Genomic DNA, 18,159 nt, shown 5'->3' on the forward strand with positions numbered 1-18,159 from the left:
ATGTTAAATCCCTTGAGTTTTGACCTCATGAGAAGGATGATATAGTGCACTAGTTCAGTTAGAACCATCTAAATTTAAACATGAAGCTGAACCTGTGTTTATGTGCGTGTTGGTAGATTTAAACATGAAGCTGCACTTGTTCAGAAATGCAGACAGAAACGCAGCAACTTACGGTGGCCACATATCGTATTCTAGAGGAAGTGAAAGAGAGCGACTGAACTGAATAGAATTCACAACCAAACGGGCCTAAATCACTCATTGTGCTAAGCACGGCCTACCGAATGATACGTTGTTGTTAGCCATTTCCTACACTTTTAAGTCAGTATTTTAGAAAGAAAAATTATATTTATAGTGTGCAAGTACTATATTAAATAAAAAAATATCATAAGAATATTATTATAATTTAAAAATAATTTAAAAATAAAATTAACTAAACTTATAATATAGACACGGTACGCATTTACCTTTCAGAAAATTGTCTTGCCAATAGCAGCAGGATGCTGAAAAGTGAAATCACGGGCCATATCTAATCAATGTGGACGAAACAGTTCTGTCATGGAAATAAGCGCTTTCATTGGTTTTTTATTTATTTTTTTTTTTTTATTTTTTTTTTCACACTCATCGGTAAAATTTGCTTTGCCTGTGAAATGCTCAATTTTTAATTAAATTAATTATCCATTCAATCCAATTTTTATAGTGCTTAGTAATTCATTTTTTTATTGGTTTTTTACTCATTCACACAAATCTTTTCTTTTGCACTTAAGACAATTATTTTACCCCTAATTAATTTTATGAGCATGCTTGTTTTACCCAAAAAAACATATATATGTTTCTCATAAATTAAAGACTTTTATTATACATTTTTTTATCTTTTTTATTTCGAACTACAATATGATAGACAAAAAGACAATGATCTAAAATATGGTCTCATGTATGATTTTCTTTTGTCATCAATTTTGAGTTCTAACTTGATTTCAAAATAAAAATGAGTTCTCAGTGTTAACGTTGTGTTTTGCACGTATTTGAGCCAAGTTTCGACAATTCAGGTCTTCAGAACTTGGACCTACAAAAGATAGGAAATGAGACAAGTAGGAGAGGGCGGCATTGAGGCCGAAGAGTCTCTAATATCAAAGTTAATAAATTCTCTTGGATATTTGTAAATAAATGAGAGAGTCTAGGGGTCAGAGAGAGTTTCTCGTCCCTGAGACTTGCTATTTATACCATGAGTTTGGGGGTGGAATAGATCGTGTCTGTCCCCATGGAGTCCGCACCCTTCATATTGTTCATTCTGTTAGAGTTTTTTTTAATGCGGCGTGACTCTGTAACGATACCATTAATGTGATGTGTAGCTCGGGTAGTAGTGTCATTAATGAGGCGTGGTTCCCTGACCTTACTTTTATCGTTTGTGATCTGTCGATGTTTCCATGTCAGAAGATCGATGATTCTTCGTATTTCCTGCTTTGTTTCGTACAAGTTCCCATATTCAAATAGTGGTTGAGCGATGTCAAGCTGATCTATCCCATTAATCACTTGATCCCTTTCCTTGGTAGGCACCTTGTTTCATGGGTGGTCTTGGGACCCTGTGGCCAGGCATTGGGTTGAAGCCCAATGAGTTTTGTGAAATGGGAAAAATTTCCTTACACACACATTTGAAGATTGATTTTTGGGACAAGCAAGTTGAGTTCTCCATTTTATGTTCAATGCAAGATTATTTGTCATGCATTATGCATTTGAAGATCGGTTAATATTGTTGTCTCACGTAAAAATCTGATTTTTAATTTCAAAAGAAAGAAAATTGTTATTTTTTTTTTTTTAACAATATCTTTAATGAAGAAAACAAAAGAGAGAGCTTAGGTGTAGATATGTCAATTATTAGGATATGATATCGATCCTAATCATATATATATATATATATCGAGATGACGATATTTCAAATTAATTACAAATTAGCATCAATTACGATGATAGCACCTCATGCAAACTTGACTAGATAAAATGCACAAATCTCTACTTAAGACACCTGATATCCTTGTGAGATGTATTGTTCCTTAAATTGAAGAGACGATGGAGTTGTGCTTTACTGAAATAATATGACACTAAGAAAGAAATCGATATAAACTCAGCAAAATATAGGTCTAAGTACAAAAATCGAGAACACAACATGAGTGTATATTAGTAAAAGGATACCTGTCGTGAAAATTCAAGCTCTTATTAGGTCTGACCTATATGTGGCAGAAGCTAGTTGATGTGTGATTCTAGAAATCCTACAATGATCAGTTCCTAAGCCATAGTGACTTTGTCTTTTGGGCTGATTACTACCCCTAAATTAAGGAGTGTCCCTTCGTGTCATTAAAGGTAAAGGGGAGGGGAGGGAAGTGTCTCTCAGGGTCAAAAACTTACTTCATCAAATTGTTGGAGGGATATGTTCTTGTGGAGATTATCGGTGACTCGTGAAGACTCTTGATGGGAAATAATCTAATTGCCCGTGAGGATGAAACACAAGTAATTCGGTTCTTAATTGAATGCTGAGATGAACAAACAACTAAAGTCTGGACTTATGGACAAAATGCATGCTGCTATTACAGAAAATTGAGGAACCATGCATTGAACGATGTCGCTTGGTTTCTGAGACACAGTAATTTGTTGGAGAACAAGAAACCTGACATGGGTTCTCCGAGTCTTTCTGAGTTTTGGCCTACATATAGAATTCTTTATGATTGGGTAAATAATATAATATTATAAAATAATTTTAGCGTCTTGAGTATCATGATTTTCATTAAATTAAAATATGTATAAAGAATGTACCGGAATCTATAGTCACAACTCTTCTTTATTCTCTCACTTAATCTTCAATTGCAATTCAACTTCCCATCAAAGTAAGAGTTTTAATAGGAAATCATTTCTCTTGTTAACGTTATTCCAACCTTAAGCTGTTAGAAGTCCTTAAATCATGAGAAACCTAACAGTCTTAGATAATCTCAAGTCATTGGATGCCTAGCAATGTCACATGTGTCATGTCATGTGCAACACTAAATTCCAACGTACAACATGAAATACACCCACTTTTCTAAAAAAAGTGACCTTTAAAAAAAAAAAAATGCTTCTTGCAACCGGCCTATGCAACTAGCGGGGACGTCATTAATGAAACACAGTGTTTCATTTTTACATTGCAGTAGGTAAGAAGAAGAAAATCTAGCTAACACATTGATGAAATTTCATCTTATTCTACACGAAGCCACAAATGGCCACTCCCCCCTTCGTCTTCTCCACAAACCCACAAAGCCACAACCACTCCCCAAGAGGCATTTCCACTGGTTGACTAAAGTTGGCAATGAAGATGATGATGAAGTTCCAAGCATCAAATCTTCCTCAAAAGCCGTTGAGGAAGAGAGAAAAAGAAGATCCCAATATTGCATTCCAAAGGGATCCCAATTCTCAACTTGCCTTCTTGATTGAGCTTGCTATGCCAATTAGTGTCCTGGTTCGAGAAATGGCATTTGGGTTGGATCGAATTGTGTTGGAGTGTGATAGGGAAAGGAAGAAGAAAAGAAGGCTGTGAGATTGCTTGAAGAGTCGGTATGGAGGACTGATTGCAATGGGAAGAAGTGCGGATTTGCAAAGAGGAGAGAATGTGGGCCAAGGAGTTGTAGGTCTTGATGGCTGTGGAGCCGATTTCAATGGATGCTGGTGTTTTGCCTGGAAATGAAGTTGAAGCTAGGTCTGATGGAGAGCTCATGTACATGAGGGCCAAGTTTGAGAGAATTGTAGGGTCTAGGGATTCTAAAGATTTCTACACGATGAACCTTGATAGCAATGGAGCTCTTGAGCTTAGTATCTATTTGCTCAGAGTCTAAGGCTGTGTTTGGATAACCAAGTATTCTCAATACTTTCCAAGTATTTTCGTGCTTTTGAAAATACTTCACATACCAAACAACTTAAAATACTTTCAATAGGACCCACAAACTCACTTCAATCTCTACTCATAACTATTCACAAACATTCTATAATACTTATCACCATTATATATAAATAAAAAATAAAATCACTATAATATTTATCACTATTAAATATATAAAAAAAATCATTATATATAAATAAATAAATAAATAAATCACTATAATATATAAATAAAAAATATTTATCACTATTATATATAAATAAAAAATAAAATCACTATAATATATAAATAAAAAATAAAATCATTATAATATATAAATAAAAAATAAATCACTATAATATATAAATAAAAAATATTTATCACCATTATATATAAATAAAAAATAAAATCGCTATAATATATAAATAAAAAATAAAATCACTATAATATATAAATAAAAATAAAATCACTATAATATATAAATAAAAAATAAATCACTATAATATATAAATAAAAAATATTTATCACAATTATATATAAATAAAAAATAAATCGCTATAATATATAAATAAAAAATAAAATCACTATAATATATAAATAAAAAATAAAATCACTATAATATATAAATAAAAAATAAAATCATTATAATATATAAATAAAAAATATTTATCACTATTATATATAAATAAAAAATAAAATCATTATAATATATAAATAAAAAATAAAATCGCTATAATATATAAATTAAAAATAAAATCACTATAATATATAAATTAAAAATAAAATCATTATAATATATAAATAAAAAATAAAATCGCTATAATATATAAATTAAAAATAAAATATCTATAATATATAAATAAAAAATAAAATCACTATAATATTTATCACTATTAAATATAAATAATAAAATAAAATCATTATAATATATAAATAAAAAATAAAATCACAATAATATATAAATAAAAAATAAAATCACTATAATATATAAATAATAAAATAAAATCACTATAATATTTATCACTATTAAATATAAAAAAAAACATTATAATATATAAATAAATAAAAATCACTATAATATATAAATAAAAAATATTTATCACTATTATATATAAATAAAAAATAAAATCACTATAATATTTATCACTATTAAATATAAATAAAAAATAAAATCATTATAATATATAAATAAAAAATAAAATCACTATAATATATAAATAAAAAATAAAATCATTATAATATTTATCTCTATTATATATAAATAAAAAATAAAATCACTAAAATATATAAATAAAAAATAAAATCACTATTATATATAAATAAAAAATAAACTACTATAATATTTATCACTATTATATATAAATTAAAAATAAAATCACTATAATATATAAATAAAAAATAACATTACTATAATATTTATAACTATTATATATATAAATAAAATCATTATAATATTTATCACAATTATATATAAATTAAAAATAAAATCATTATACTATTTATCATTATTATATATAAAAATAAAATAAAATCACTATAATATTTATTAATATTAAAAAATCACTATAATAAAATCATTATAATATTTATTACTAAAAATAAAATCACTATAATATTTATGGGACCCATACATTTTTCAACTACCTACTCAAAAGTCAACAACTCAACATACTTTACACATCCAAACAACTCAAAATACTCTCAATGGGACCCACAAACTCACTCCAATCTCTACTCATAACTATTCACAAATATTCTCAACACTTCTCAACACTTTTCAACACCCAAGCGTATCCTAAGTAGCGCTTGCCTAAGACTCGTCCCATGGTGTTGTACACGTACCAAAAGATAAAGAGAGGGGAAGTAGTGGTGGGTCCCCTCCTTTTCTTAATCCAAGAAATGAAGTAAACAACAACCGGTTGCACTGCGGTTTCGCAATCCGGTTGTACCTAGCAGAGCTGGATTGGCGAGTGAGTCTGTGACACTGAGCTAAAAGAAAAAAAAATTGTTTTGTCTCCAAAAAATTATGCTATATACAAATTGTATTTAAAAAGAGTTATTTTATTCATCACTTTTACATTACACACTTGTTTTTATTTTTTTTCCTCAACAGCTATATGGTGTAAAGCTGTTGAATAGAATTTTTCTTAAAAAAAAAAAATAGACATACCATAATAATTTCATTGAGCTTTTAACCTTATCTTTTTGGATGATGCTAGTCACAGAGAGTGGCCACCGATTGTGTAGTTTTTTTTTTTCAAACATGTTTTAAATTTTCTTAAATATTTTTTTTAAACCACAAATTTATTAAAATTTTTTTTCTTAATTATCAAGAAAAAAAGGTTAATCAAGGAGAATTGTCGGTAGCCACACTCATTTTTCTATCTTTTTATCTTTAAATTTCTAATTTTACATTATAATGAAATTTGATTTGGTATGTCACGTAAACACTTATAAAAAATAAACCAAAGCAAGTCATGCTCAAGACGTATGGACTGGTTCCTAAAAAAAAGAAAAAAGACATATGGACTGGGATTAGATAACGAAAAAGTCTTGTTTCAAGCGATTTTGTGCACACCCATGCACATCGAAGATGCATGGAATGGGGTTAATGAAACGATGCGTATGGGTGAGGCTGGAGATGAAAGTTGTTGTTCTAAAAAGTCCGGAAGTACACATTTGAGCCCTTTTTGATTCCTTGTTTATCACCACTGGTAAAAAAAGCAAGCAAGAAACTTCGTGATCTGTAGCTGAACTTTTTGATCTGGGTCCGCTTCTCTACCATTCTGGTGTTCTTTGCTGGAACAAGATCATGGAATGTAGCGTTCTTCGGGATTTGAGGTAAGACTTTGTTTTCTCATTTTGTTTTGTCTCCTGGGTATCATTGATTTGCGCGATCAAATTAGTCTATGGAATACGAGCACAAAAACAAGTTTTGCAACAAGAGCTACCCATGTGGGAAAGCCTTGGACGGTCACATTAGAACCCACATGAATCAGAATTCAGCTGAGAAAGAAGTAGTCGAAGCTCATGCTGATCTAGTGAAGTTTCCATCTCTGGATGGTGGAAAGAATAGCAAGAAAGATTCTAGGCCTAAAACTACTGGTTGGAATTCCAGTTACGGTCTTAGAGAAACCCCAAGAGAACATGGAGGTTTGTGGTTTTAGGAACTGGTTCACTTCAGAAAAGGGTTTGCTGAGAATGTGGCAAATGCTTTCAATCATTGAAAGCTCTCTGTGGTCACATGGCTTGCCACTCAGAGAAAGAGAAGCTAATTAGCAAATTTGAGGACCACTCAAGGACTAGTGAGAACCAAAAACCATAAATGAACACTCAATCAGTTACTGATACATCAACTCCGAGGAAGATAAGGCAGAGTTGGGGGACCAAGAACTGCTACTTATGGCGTGCACATCTTGTTAAAAATCCATCAATTTCTAAGCTTTTATAGTCCTTAGCAATTTTCATTTCTGTCGAGTGCAGAAAATGGGAGAGATTTGGGAGTAGTCGTCTTCGGGCGGCAACTTCAATCATGGGTGAGATGGGTTTCTTTTTTTTGTTCTTCTTCTTTCGTTTTTTTTTAATTTATTTAATGTAAATGTTACTATGTCAGCATTTGGTACGTACCATATCGCCTATACCTAGTAGAATTGATAGATAATATATTTAAAAAGTTTTTGTGAAAAAATCTCGTTTAAATATAAAAATATTTTCAATCTATTTCATTTTATCTCATTATTATAATTTTTTTAATATTAAAATAATAATAATATTAAAAAATAATATTTTTATAATATTTTATTTAAAAATATCTCATCATTATCTTAATATCCAAACGAGCGTCTTAGGCCGCTTCCACTCGGTGGCCCAAAAGGAAAGCATAAAAATTAAAAATAGAGAAAAGGGGCTCCACTCCACTTCCTGATCGTGTCTTTCTAAAATTCTATCAGACTCGGGGAGTCGGTCTACACTCCTAAACCTAAAGGGACAAATATACACACTATGCCCTCCCCCACTCCCATCGCCGGAGCCTCCAGGATGCTGCGCCACCGTCTTCTTGGCTCCCTGCGCACCAGGGGTGGCCCCGCCACGTCGGGGCAGGGCAGGTGGACCAGCCCGGGCCACGAGGACCGGCCCAAGGGGTACCTCTTCAACCGACCCCCTCCTCCCCCTGGGCAGTCCCGCAACTGGGAGGACTGGGAGCTCCCCTGCTACATCACCAGCTTCCTCACCATCGTGATCCTCGGCGTCGGCCTCAACGCCAAGCCTGATCTCACCATCGAGACCTGGGCCCACCAGAAGGCCCTCGAGCGCCTCCAGATGGAAGCCTCTGCTTCCAGTTCTGCAGATTCCGAATGAGTATCGGATCATTTGGTGGTATGGTCAATTCGGAACCACCCTTTATTTTTTCCTTTTTCTGAGTTTCATGAAATGATGATGACGACGAAGACGACGACGACGATCTGATTTTTTGTTTAAATATTGGGGTCGGGGATGATCCGTAGCTCTTTCTGTGGTTGTTCATATGATGGTATGTAGTTGAATAAATGTTTTTTTCGAATTTTACCGTTTAATTGGGCTATTTCTGTAGCTCGGTTTACGAGTCTTTACTGCTTATTTTGGATATTCTGACCAAAGTCACGTTACAGTTAAGTTATAAGTCTCAATTTTCTATTTTGGACGTTTTCAATTTTGTTGATGAGGAATTTGGTTTGATTTTAACACCTCTGGGGATTAGTTGGTTGAACTGATGACTTCTGGCTTCAATTGGTAATTTGAGATTGGGTTTCTGAAAAAAGTTTCACTATTTTCAGTGCCAGGGTATGAGCTTGCAACATGAGTTGTGACAATCTATGCAATGATTTCTGGGCAAAGTTGTAGTGTTTTTACTTTGGATCTGTAGCAGTGGTGGTGTAGATATGAATGATGAGTTAGAGCCATAGTGCTATGCAGTATAATTGTAGCTAATTTATTGGTGGCCAAAGGGTTGGTAAAGTTTTAAGGTTTTGTGTTTGGAAAGATCGAACAGAAGTGTTGGATTTTGGGGTAACAATTAAGCAAGGGAAGGCAGGAAGCCAAAGTCAGGAGCTGCTCTGAGGCTATGAACTGTGTTTTGGTGGCTGGTTGTCTCTCTTTGCAGGTTTAGTTCTGAAGGGTCGAAAGGGGAAAGACGAAAATGGTAAGACTTGGTGGATAGCCTTTAATGATATAAAGGGGGATTATTGTTAAGGTCGGTTAAAGGTTTAACCAAATCAGTATCCAACAATTCTAGGGCTTTTGGATAAAAGGTTAGGTCTTTAACAATTGGTATCAGAGCAGGAATTACGTCATAAGTTCAAGTCGTCGAGGGGGTGACCTATAGGTTAGATTACAATGTATGTATGGGCATAGTGTTAACTCATTAAATAGTAAATATTGATAGATGAGTGGAGCTGCCAAAAGGGAAAGGGCTACCACTAGATCAATGTCGATAGAGTGGGCCGCAGTGGATTTCAGAATCTGAAGCATGGTGGAATGCTATGATTTTGAGGGTTGAAGATTTAACCAAATTAGTATCCAACAGTCCTAGGGCTTTTGGATCAACAGTTGGCTCTTTTAAGTTTCAGAACTGATTAGGGAGTTTAATGCTTAGGTAAGTATCTATATATAAAAAAAGTAATGCTTAGATAGGTTGAAAAAATAGAAGAAAATAAGGGAAGGGGGAATGGGGAATGGGGTGAGTGTTTGGGGTTGTCCTAATCAACTTATATCTCACTCAATATCAGGCCACCACACTTTTTGCCCAGCCTACAATTTTCATCTCTCACTCCAATCGTCCATCATATGATACAATTAGAAACACCACAAGGATTTCCCTTTCGCTAGAGTTCTTTTTCCATAAAAATTTCCCTTTCGCTAGAGGTGGGTGTGTATGTGTGTGTGTGTGTGTGTGTTTTTTTTTTTTTAAAGGTTTCCCTTTTGCTAAAGTTGGGAACTTCCATCTTTTTCTTTTTGTGATATCTTTGGGGGTATCTTGTTGTGTTCATGTTGTTGTGCATATCAAGTAGATTACTAGTCCAACCAAACATTGGATCTTGGGGGTAATTCATGGTCTCGGGGAGCCCCAAAGTGCTATTTATAAGGAGTATTTTCCCACTCGTCTACTTGTTTATCCCCTTGATTTTCGTTGCTCTCTCGACCATAGAAGTTTCTTCTTGCACACTGGACGTCACACGCACCATTGGTTTGAGGGTTTCAACTTTGTAGATCATGCGATCAAAATTTTGAATGCCATGTAGACATGTTTCAGACTTGGCTTTGATGCTAACATTGATGGTGGTAAATTGTTAGGGTTTAGTGTTCAGAAAGACGCAACAAAAGGTCCAGGAGCTGGGGTGACAATGAGGAGAAGGAAGCCAAGAGTCGGGCTGTTCTAGGGCTTTGAATGGTGCCTGTGAACAGTAATTTGTGGTGTCTTTTTGAGTGGTAAAGGAATCCGTCTGGCTAGGGTGTTACGTCTTAGCTAAGTGCCAAAAAATAGAAGAAAATAGCAATAAGGTTTAGGTAAGTGCAAAAACATAGAAGAAGAGGAGAAGATATATATAGAACGAGTATACATATGAAGCGAAGAAAAGAAACAGTAGGAGTACTTACTCGTAGACTTCATTGCAAAAACTGTCAAACCCAACTATTAAAATGTTAAAACTGCATGGGAAATCAAGGGGCTTTTTGCATTTGCTCTTGGTAAAAAGGGCATAGTTTCTTTTTCTACACGGGTGGTTCTATATATAGGAGCCTATGGCCACCGAGGGCCCTACTGAATTTTTGTACCGAGTATAATTTTTTTTTCGGGTTTTTTTGTTTTCAAATATTTTTTAAATCCCTTTAAAAATAAAAAATTTACAAATTTATTTAAAAACTATTCCTTAACAATTAAGTTAAAAAAAATTGATATTTTCTTTTCGGCAAGGTGAGAGTGGCATTTCCCTTTTCTACACTTGTAATCGGTCCCCATGGTGTTTCTTGGATGTAGCTACGTACGTACGTACGTACGGTTTTCCGATTGATTTTCCTCCTTTTTAAAAATAAAAATAAAATTAATGGCACCATCCAATTGAAAAGAATGAGTTATTTACAAATGTATTAAAATTTAGGGGCTGAATTTACATTTAACCTGAATTAGTTTTATATTTTTTTAATAAGGTCGTTGACGCAACATTTTTGTATCATGTTCTAATTTATTTAATGCCACGTCAACGTGGCAATTGAGCCGTTAGTAAATTTTTATTTATTTTTATATATTTGGGGACGAGAGTTTTAAATCAAGACCTCTACTTTAGAAATTGAAAATTTATGTTAATCAAACCACACATGCTTTGACGAGCATTTAGTAAATTTAAGAGTTCAACAAATTAAGAGAGCTAAATAATGTAAAATGTTTCAAACTCAAGGAATAAATAAATAAAACCAGAGACTCAGAGAAGTTTTTGCGTAAAGCTTGCAAACTCAAACCCACACATACATATATATGTGTGTGTATAATATACATGATACCGGACGGCACAAGATTGAGAGATGGAGAATTTTACAGATTTTTAGTCTTTTGTATTCGTGTTGTCTAAGTATCCAACATGAAGATGGCTTGTGGTGGATTCTTGCAAGGAGAGGGGTATTCACTGTTAGGTCCTTTTATAAGGTTCTCACACAAGTGTCAGAGATACAGTTTATTTGGAGAAGGGTCTGGCGACACAAAGCTCCTCCTAAAGCTTCTTTCTTTGCGTGGACAACGTCATTAGGCAAGATTCTTACTACAGATAATCTAAGAAAGAGGAGAATAATCATTACAGACTGATGTTGTATGTGTAGGGTGAGTCGGTGAACTATTTACTTGTACATTATGATGTAGTTAGGACTCTCTGGAATGATGTGTTTAAAATAATGGAACTAGCATGGGTTATGCCGGAATCCGTAGTGGATATGTTGGCATGTTGGACCTCTATTCGAGGTGTGTATCAGATCAAAGTGATTTGAAAGATGATCCCTATCACTATTATGTGGTGCTTGTGGCAATTGAAAAATGAGAGGACGTTTGAAGACAAAGAAATATCTATGGAGGAGTTAAAAGTTTTCTTTACGCTTTGTACTTGGGCCATTGCTATGAACTTTAATGACATGGACCTTCATAATTTCTTAATTTCTAATGTGCCTACATAGATAGGACATACTTACTTTGTAATTGACAGTTGTTGCCCATTCTTGGATTAATAATACTTATTTTACTTATAAAAAACATATATATACATGATATATGATTAATAATATACCGTCCACATGCATGCATATACATACAAATACATGTTTTTATTTATTTATTTATTATGCGCGCGCCATCTACAATCCTTTGATTTGATGACTTCATCACTGACTTCGACCATATATATAAACACCAACAACGCCAAATATATCCAAGTTACCTGGATTTGCACACACTATTTACTTTGCAATTAGTTATAATATTAGATTTTGTCTAGCACCTGCAGTCAAGCCTTTCATGCGTTAGAAAGCGGAGATCAGCTCGTCAAGAAAAGTACTTCCATCCAGCTCGAAGGAATCAATTCCAAAGTCTCTCATGTCCAGCCCAAAGTCTTCACTCAATTGATCTCCTTTCTCGACTAAGCTTCGCGGTGCAGAGTTGCCCTCCATAAATATTGGTGTTTCATGAATACGAAATCCACCATTACTGGCATCAGCATTGGGATTCATCTTCTCCGCGGTCTCCATCACCATCAAACTTTCCTCTGGAAACCAGCTACTACCTGCAAGTCCTCCTACACAGCTACTGAAGTTTACATTATTTGTTCCCACATTCATTTGATCAACACCAGTCAAGCACCCATACAGGAAGTTATTAGGGTTTGTTTGAGACTCAAGGTTTTGGATTTCACGAGAATGGGAAGGTTCAGGATTCTGATCCTGGAGTAGGCCGTTAATACCATTTCCTGCATCCTGATGAAACTGAAACATTTCGTTCTGTTGTAGTGTCTGAAACGTCTGATCTAATTCCTCCACTTGTTGAATTCCCCCCCAAGATATCCCAAGATCAGAGTAATTACCAGTGTTTGTCACCGTTGAATTTCCATCCAGCACCACATGATTCTCTCCCGGAAACCCTCCATTAAGGTTGCCACCCATATAAGTCCCATTCCTCTCCAAGCCACTTGCAGCACTGATTGACCCGTGAAGGAAATCAGGATTTGTCAGAAAGTTAGGGTTTTTGTGGCCAAGAAATGCTAAGCTGAGGATTTGGGGCTGTAGGAGTTGGCTGGTATGTTCATAACTTTGATGGAACTGAGAGTGATCAGATGGCTGAATTGGCTGATTCCAGCTCGGCAATATTCCACTGTTGGCCATCAGCTCATTAGTCTCCATCATTGTCAAGCTCATGTGCTCCCCCCAAACACCATTACAGGGAAACACCAAATTCGAGCTCTCACTCAGATTTCCACCAGATGTCTCCCCTCCACCAATTTGAGTCAATTCCTGAGTGGCAAAAAGCGGAAAGGAGGAGCTAAGGTTCTGATGAAAAACTTGGTTGGCATTATTGCAGTTCTGCTGAAAGTACGGAGAAATGATCTGGTTGTTTGGGGCTGTTGCCAACGTATTAAACTGTTCAAATGATTGCTCATGTTGTGAGTTGGGCTGAGAGCTGCTTGGGTTTTCTAACGGCAAGCATAATGTGGGGGTCTTTCCGGTGTTTCTTTTCGTAAGAAGAAAATCATCCACTGAAGTCTTCTTTAACACCTTCGAAGCGCCCTTGCCGATCGGAAGCTTTTCGCATGCAAGTATGCCATTGACATCGTAGTTGCTCAGTTCAAAATTGGTGATAGCTTTCAATCCTTTCATTCTTATGGCTGCAACATCATAAGCTCTGGCAGCTTCCTCTTCAGTACCTGTTTTTTTTTTTTAATACACACATGCATGGAGTTATTAGACAATTAGTTTGGATGCACCTTCAAATTAATATAAGATCGTTAGTTAGTTCTCAGAGCTAACAAAATTAGGAATTAATGATATATAGTACAATATTGCAATTTAATTTCAGGTTAAAAAAATTCAGGTAAAAGTAACATTAATAGATCATAACAATAATGAAATCATGAAGGATTCGAACCTTAATATACTAGGACTAATCACCGACATGAACATTAATGTTAGTTAATTTGATCATATTATATTAATCCTGGTTTTATCCAATGAGTAACTGATGATATTCAATCATATATATACAAGGTCGACTCACCAAATGTTCCAATATAAATGCTTCTCATTCCTCTACCTTTCCCTAGCCTGGCTTGCCATTTCTTATAGTCGGAGTTCCTGTTCCCAATGTTTGGCCATGATGAGAGAGATTATAGAGAGAGCTATCGAGAGAGAGAGAGAGAGAGAGAGAGGATTATGAATCTACGATACCTTGAAACTCCACGGTAACTTGAGATTCCCTTGGAGAAGCCTCTACTCTTTCTGAAATAATTTATTCATGCAAAAAGAACATTGTCTGTTTAAGCTATATATATGTAAAAATAATCAACACCAAGAGGGCGTACGTGAAAGCCTTAAGCCTTGATGCTGAAAATCAGATGTTGATCTAGCTAGTGAGCTAATGATCGATCTGGCAAGCATCATGTCTCTATGCTCTATACTTATATATATATGCTTAGTTTGAATTCATTCCATCACTTGTGTGTGTGTGTGTGTTATATGAATAATATGTAATATAGTACATAGAATCGGCGAGACTGAACATATATGGAAGCTGGAAAGAAAAGATGAAAAGGTTTTCTCAGCTTGGTGTTGTGATAATTAATTCAATGTCCTTCTCGATCTAAACTCCAAGTCGCTCGATCAATCGCACTTTCAAAATTGATTAAACTTAGTCTCTCTCACCTTCTAATGCTGAGCAAATATTCTTTCTTTGTCATGTACTGCATCTCCTCCATTTCCTTCTTGTAGTCACGCAGCTATGACATTAATATGAACAGCCAATATTTAATTATTAAAAGGAAAACATAAATTAATACATACATACATATATATATATGTGTGTGTGTGTGTGTGTGTGTGGATTGATTAGATCATCAACATACAGAAAAATTTATTGGTGCAGCCTCGCCCCATAACTTGAGAGCAGCCAAATCATAAGCCCTAGCCGCTTCCTTTTCGTTATCAAAACCACCTGCCAAATTAAATTAAAGAAGAATTAAGAAAATATTTTTTTTTTTTAAATAAAAATTTGTGATCATGTACGTGCGTGCACACAAAGATAAATTAGCTCCTTTAATTTCCTAGCTGATGATATCATGCATGCTTATATAAACTCTCTAAACCGTTTTGTTTATGACTTATATAGAGCCGACAAATTAATTTCCACGTAAATAGTGCTCTCAGCTTGTGAGTGAATGATTTATTTTCAGGACCCAAAAACTAAAATCTAATTAATTAATTAGAAGATTTACTTACCAACATAAACTGCAAGAGTAGTACTCGATCGGAAGAAAAAGTAGAAGGAAAAACAAACGGGAAAAAAAGGTCAGTACGTAATTATATAAGAAATGAATCTTATTATACAGAACAACAAATTAAATGCTATTAAATTAAAGTAAAGAATAATTGATAAATAAATGACTGGTGTTATATATACTTACAGTTTTACTTATAATTTTACTTACAAGACTCATTTTGTTATTTTTCTTTTGAATTTCAAATTTCATGATTTTCAACGTATCAATAATTGACATGTGGAGAAGTAAATTTTTTATAAGTTTTTCTTAACTACATTTAGCGTTTTCCAAATAATATATCTTCTTTGGCAACCTGTCTTTGGTTTCTCTCCTGGGTTAGTGTTATCCCACAGAAATGCTTCAAAACGTCCAGTGTATCTGTATGATCAAATTCATTCGATCATGATCAGCTTATTATATATATGAAATTTTTATATATGTAATCAGAGAATCAAGAGATAAACAGACCTACTAACTCCTCTGTAGATTGAGCCTCTCTCACCAAGTGAGCGCTTGGGCTTTTTACGGAATCCCCTACGACGATTGACACGATTATCAGGAAGCTGTACTGATGTTTTGCCAGTTTGATTACTGCCTGCATGATTCTCTGATCCACCAATACCATTATGGGAACTGTCAACAATGGTTAATTTGTTTATTTAATTAGTAAATATTGGAGAGAAAAGTCCCAAAATAAATAAGTAATTAAATAAATCATGCATAAGGAAAAAGTGATGGCTAGCCAGACTCCATTAACCTTGCCGGGTTCCCTTCAACAATATTGCTGAGACTATTTGTAGCTCCATTAATAATAGTTTCTTGATCAGTACCCATCCAACCCTCAAGTACATTTCCCTCCGGAAATGTATAACTTGACAATGAAAAGTCAGGCCGGATTTCTTGGGGATTTTCGTTAGGCATTTCCTGTATGTAATATTGGCGAAGTGTCGGTGGAACTTCAGGCCATAAAGATGGGTACTCGTCGGATAATTCAGGCATCGGAAGTTGAGGATCTAATTCAGAATTAACGTTTTTGAGAAAATTAAAATCCTCTGCATGAACCTCGGCAGTAGTACTATAATATTGCGAATGCATTGGTAGAGATGGAACGTCTAGGGTTTGGAAGCTTGAGTCAGCTGTAATCAATTCATTAAAGAGCCCTATGGTACCAGAGTTGCCAGACTGATCATGAGAAGTAAACGAAGGAGCTGATAAAGTAGTAGAGGAAGTTGGCCAGAGGGGAAGGTAGAAATCATCCTCATCTGAGTGCATTGATCCAATATTCATCTTCGATCGCTAGCTTGATGGGATCAAGTGAGGTAAATATCCTGCACAAACCAGAAGTTTAACAATGAATCAGCATTCGTGATAACTTGTTACTCGACAGAGATTGATTTTTATTTTCATTTCCTTCTATGTATGCCAAAGTTCCTCCATTTGTTTATTCATACCAAATCATTTTGATTAATGAAGGAAATTAGCACAACAAGGGTAACGGTTTACAACACCAATAAGTCTATTAAAGGATTAGACTTCGAGTTTAACTAATTGATACATCCACGCGCACGCACGCGCGGATGTGCACGGAATTTGCATGGGAGCGTAAAAAATTTACAACGTTCCCATGCAAATCCCGTGTATTAATCTGTTTGTGTATAAAGTATTTCTCTAATTGATATAAGTTTACACGTCTCCGACAAGGTGTACGTGGCGCCCTTGTTTCTTGAACATTTCATCGCTCGATGTATATCATAATTATCTCATGATTGAACTAATATATAGGCCAGAGTTTAGATATGATTGGACAGAAACCGGCCAAACGGTTGTACTAGTATCTTTTAAAACTACAAACCGTTCTCTTGCTGTTCAGTAATCACAAGTACTTGTACTTTTATTTAATGAGTAAGAAGGATAAGAAGCAGCGATCGGAAGTGGTGATCTTACTATAACCATAATTCAATCAAACATTTAAAACATGTTTCATTTCCCATATTACATGCATGCATGGAATTCGAGGATTATGTTAATGTAGGAAATAAAAATTGAGTAAATCATGTTGTGAAATTCTATAATCTCCTCGGATGGCCGCAATCTACTCATGATCATGTCTAACACTTCAATTACCTAAAAGGCAAGAAATTAACCAAAAGGCTCATATATAGCAGCTTGTTGGTTTCTCAACTAAGATTATTTATCTCCCTTTGATTTCATACAAAAGTTTCATCTTTTTTATTACTTGAACATACAAATTAAAGAACAACAAGATCATATGCACGACAAATTAGAACTAAGATGATCCCCAATTCTACCTTTTTTTTTTTTTTACCAATTCCACTTATATAATTGGGATCGGCCAAGAAATAGTCACAATAGGAAGGAAAAGTAGATGAGCGGAGAAAGAGAATGAGCATTCAGCCACAATTATCAATTAAGCATGCTTTTACACACACACACGCATGCATGCATCGACTCCGAACAAAAGCAAAACCAACCAACAATGTTTTTTTAAGAGATCGAGGGAGAGAATTTATGTTGTATAATCATATTTAGTACATTTTGAATCGTCTGTAAAATTATGTTTTTGACAAGAGAAACATGATAAAGTTGAGAGAATTTATGATTTGATGAAACCTAAGAATTAACATATAATATATCATCGTATTAATTGACATAAATGTTGTACTATACCTTACTGATCCTTTGGAGGAATGAGAGATAAATCGATTCTAGGCTATGAAACTGATG

At 34.4% G+C, this 18,159-nt stretch overlaps 2 protein-coding genes and 1 pseudogene across 2 annotated transcripts; 2 read left to right on the forward strand and 1 right to left on the reverse strand.

Annotated features, from left to right (window-relative positions):
* The first annotated feature begins 3,331 nt into the window (after positions 1–3,331).
* On the forward strand, positions 3,332–3,854 carry LOC109020253 (annotated as a pseudogene).
* A 3,935-nt stretch (positions 3,855–7,789) lies between these two features.
* LOC109020249 lies at positions 7,790–8,559 on the forward strand. The gene has a single exon (XM_019002670.2). The coding sequence runs from the start codon at positions 7,880–7,882 to the stop codon at positions 8,234–8,236; it is 357 nt and encodes a 118-aa protein (XP_018858215.1). The 5' UTR covers positions 7,790–7,879; the 3' UTR covers positions 8,237–8,559.
* Positions 8,560–12,246: 3,687 nt separating this feature from the next.
* Positions 12,247–16,707, reverse strand: LOC108986079. Its single transcript, XM_018958602.2, has 9 exons — positions 16,172–16,707; positions 15,883–16,047; positions 15,728–15,792; positions 15,374–15,382; positions 15,001–15,089; positions 14,801–14,874; positions 14,327–14,377; positions 14,157–14,233; positions 12,247–13,806 (listed from the first exon to the last, which is right to left on the reverse strand). The coding sequence occupies exons 1-9, from the start codon at positions 16,699–16,701 to the stop codon at positions 12,413–12,415; spliced, it is 2,454 nt and encodes an 817-aa protein (XP_018814147.2). The 5' UTR covers positions 16,702–16,707; the 3' UTR covers positions 12,247–12,412.
* Between the last annotated feature and the right edge of the window lie 1,452 nt (positions 16,708–18,159).

The sequence above is a fragment of the Juglans regia genome, chromosome 3 (assembly GCF_001411555.2).
Source record: "Juglans regia cultivar Chandler chromosome 3, Walnut 2.0, whole genome shotgun sequence".
NCBI classification, from domain to species: Eukaryota; Viridiplantae; Streptophyta; class Magnoliopsida; order Fagales; family Juglandaceae; genus Juglans; species Juglans regia.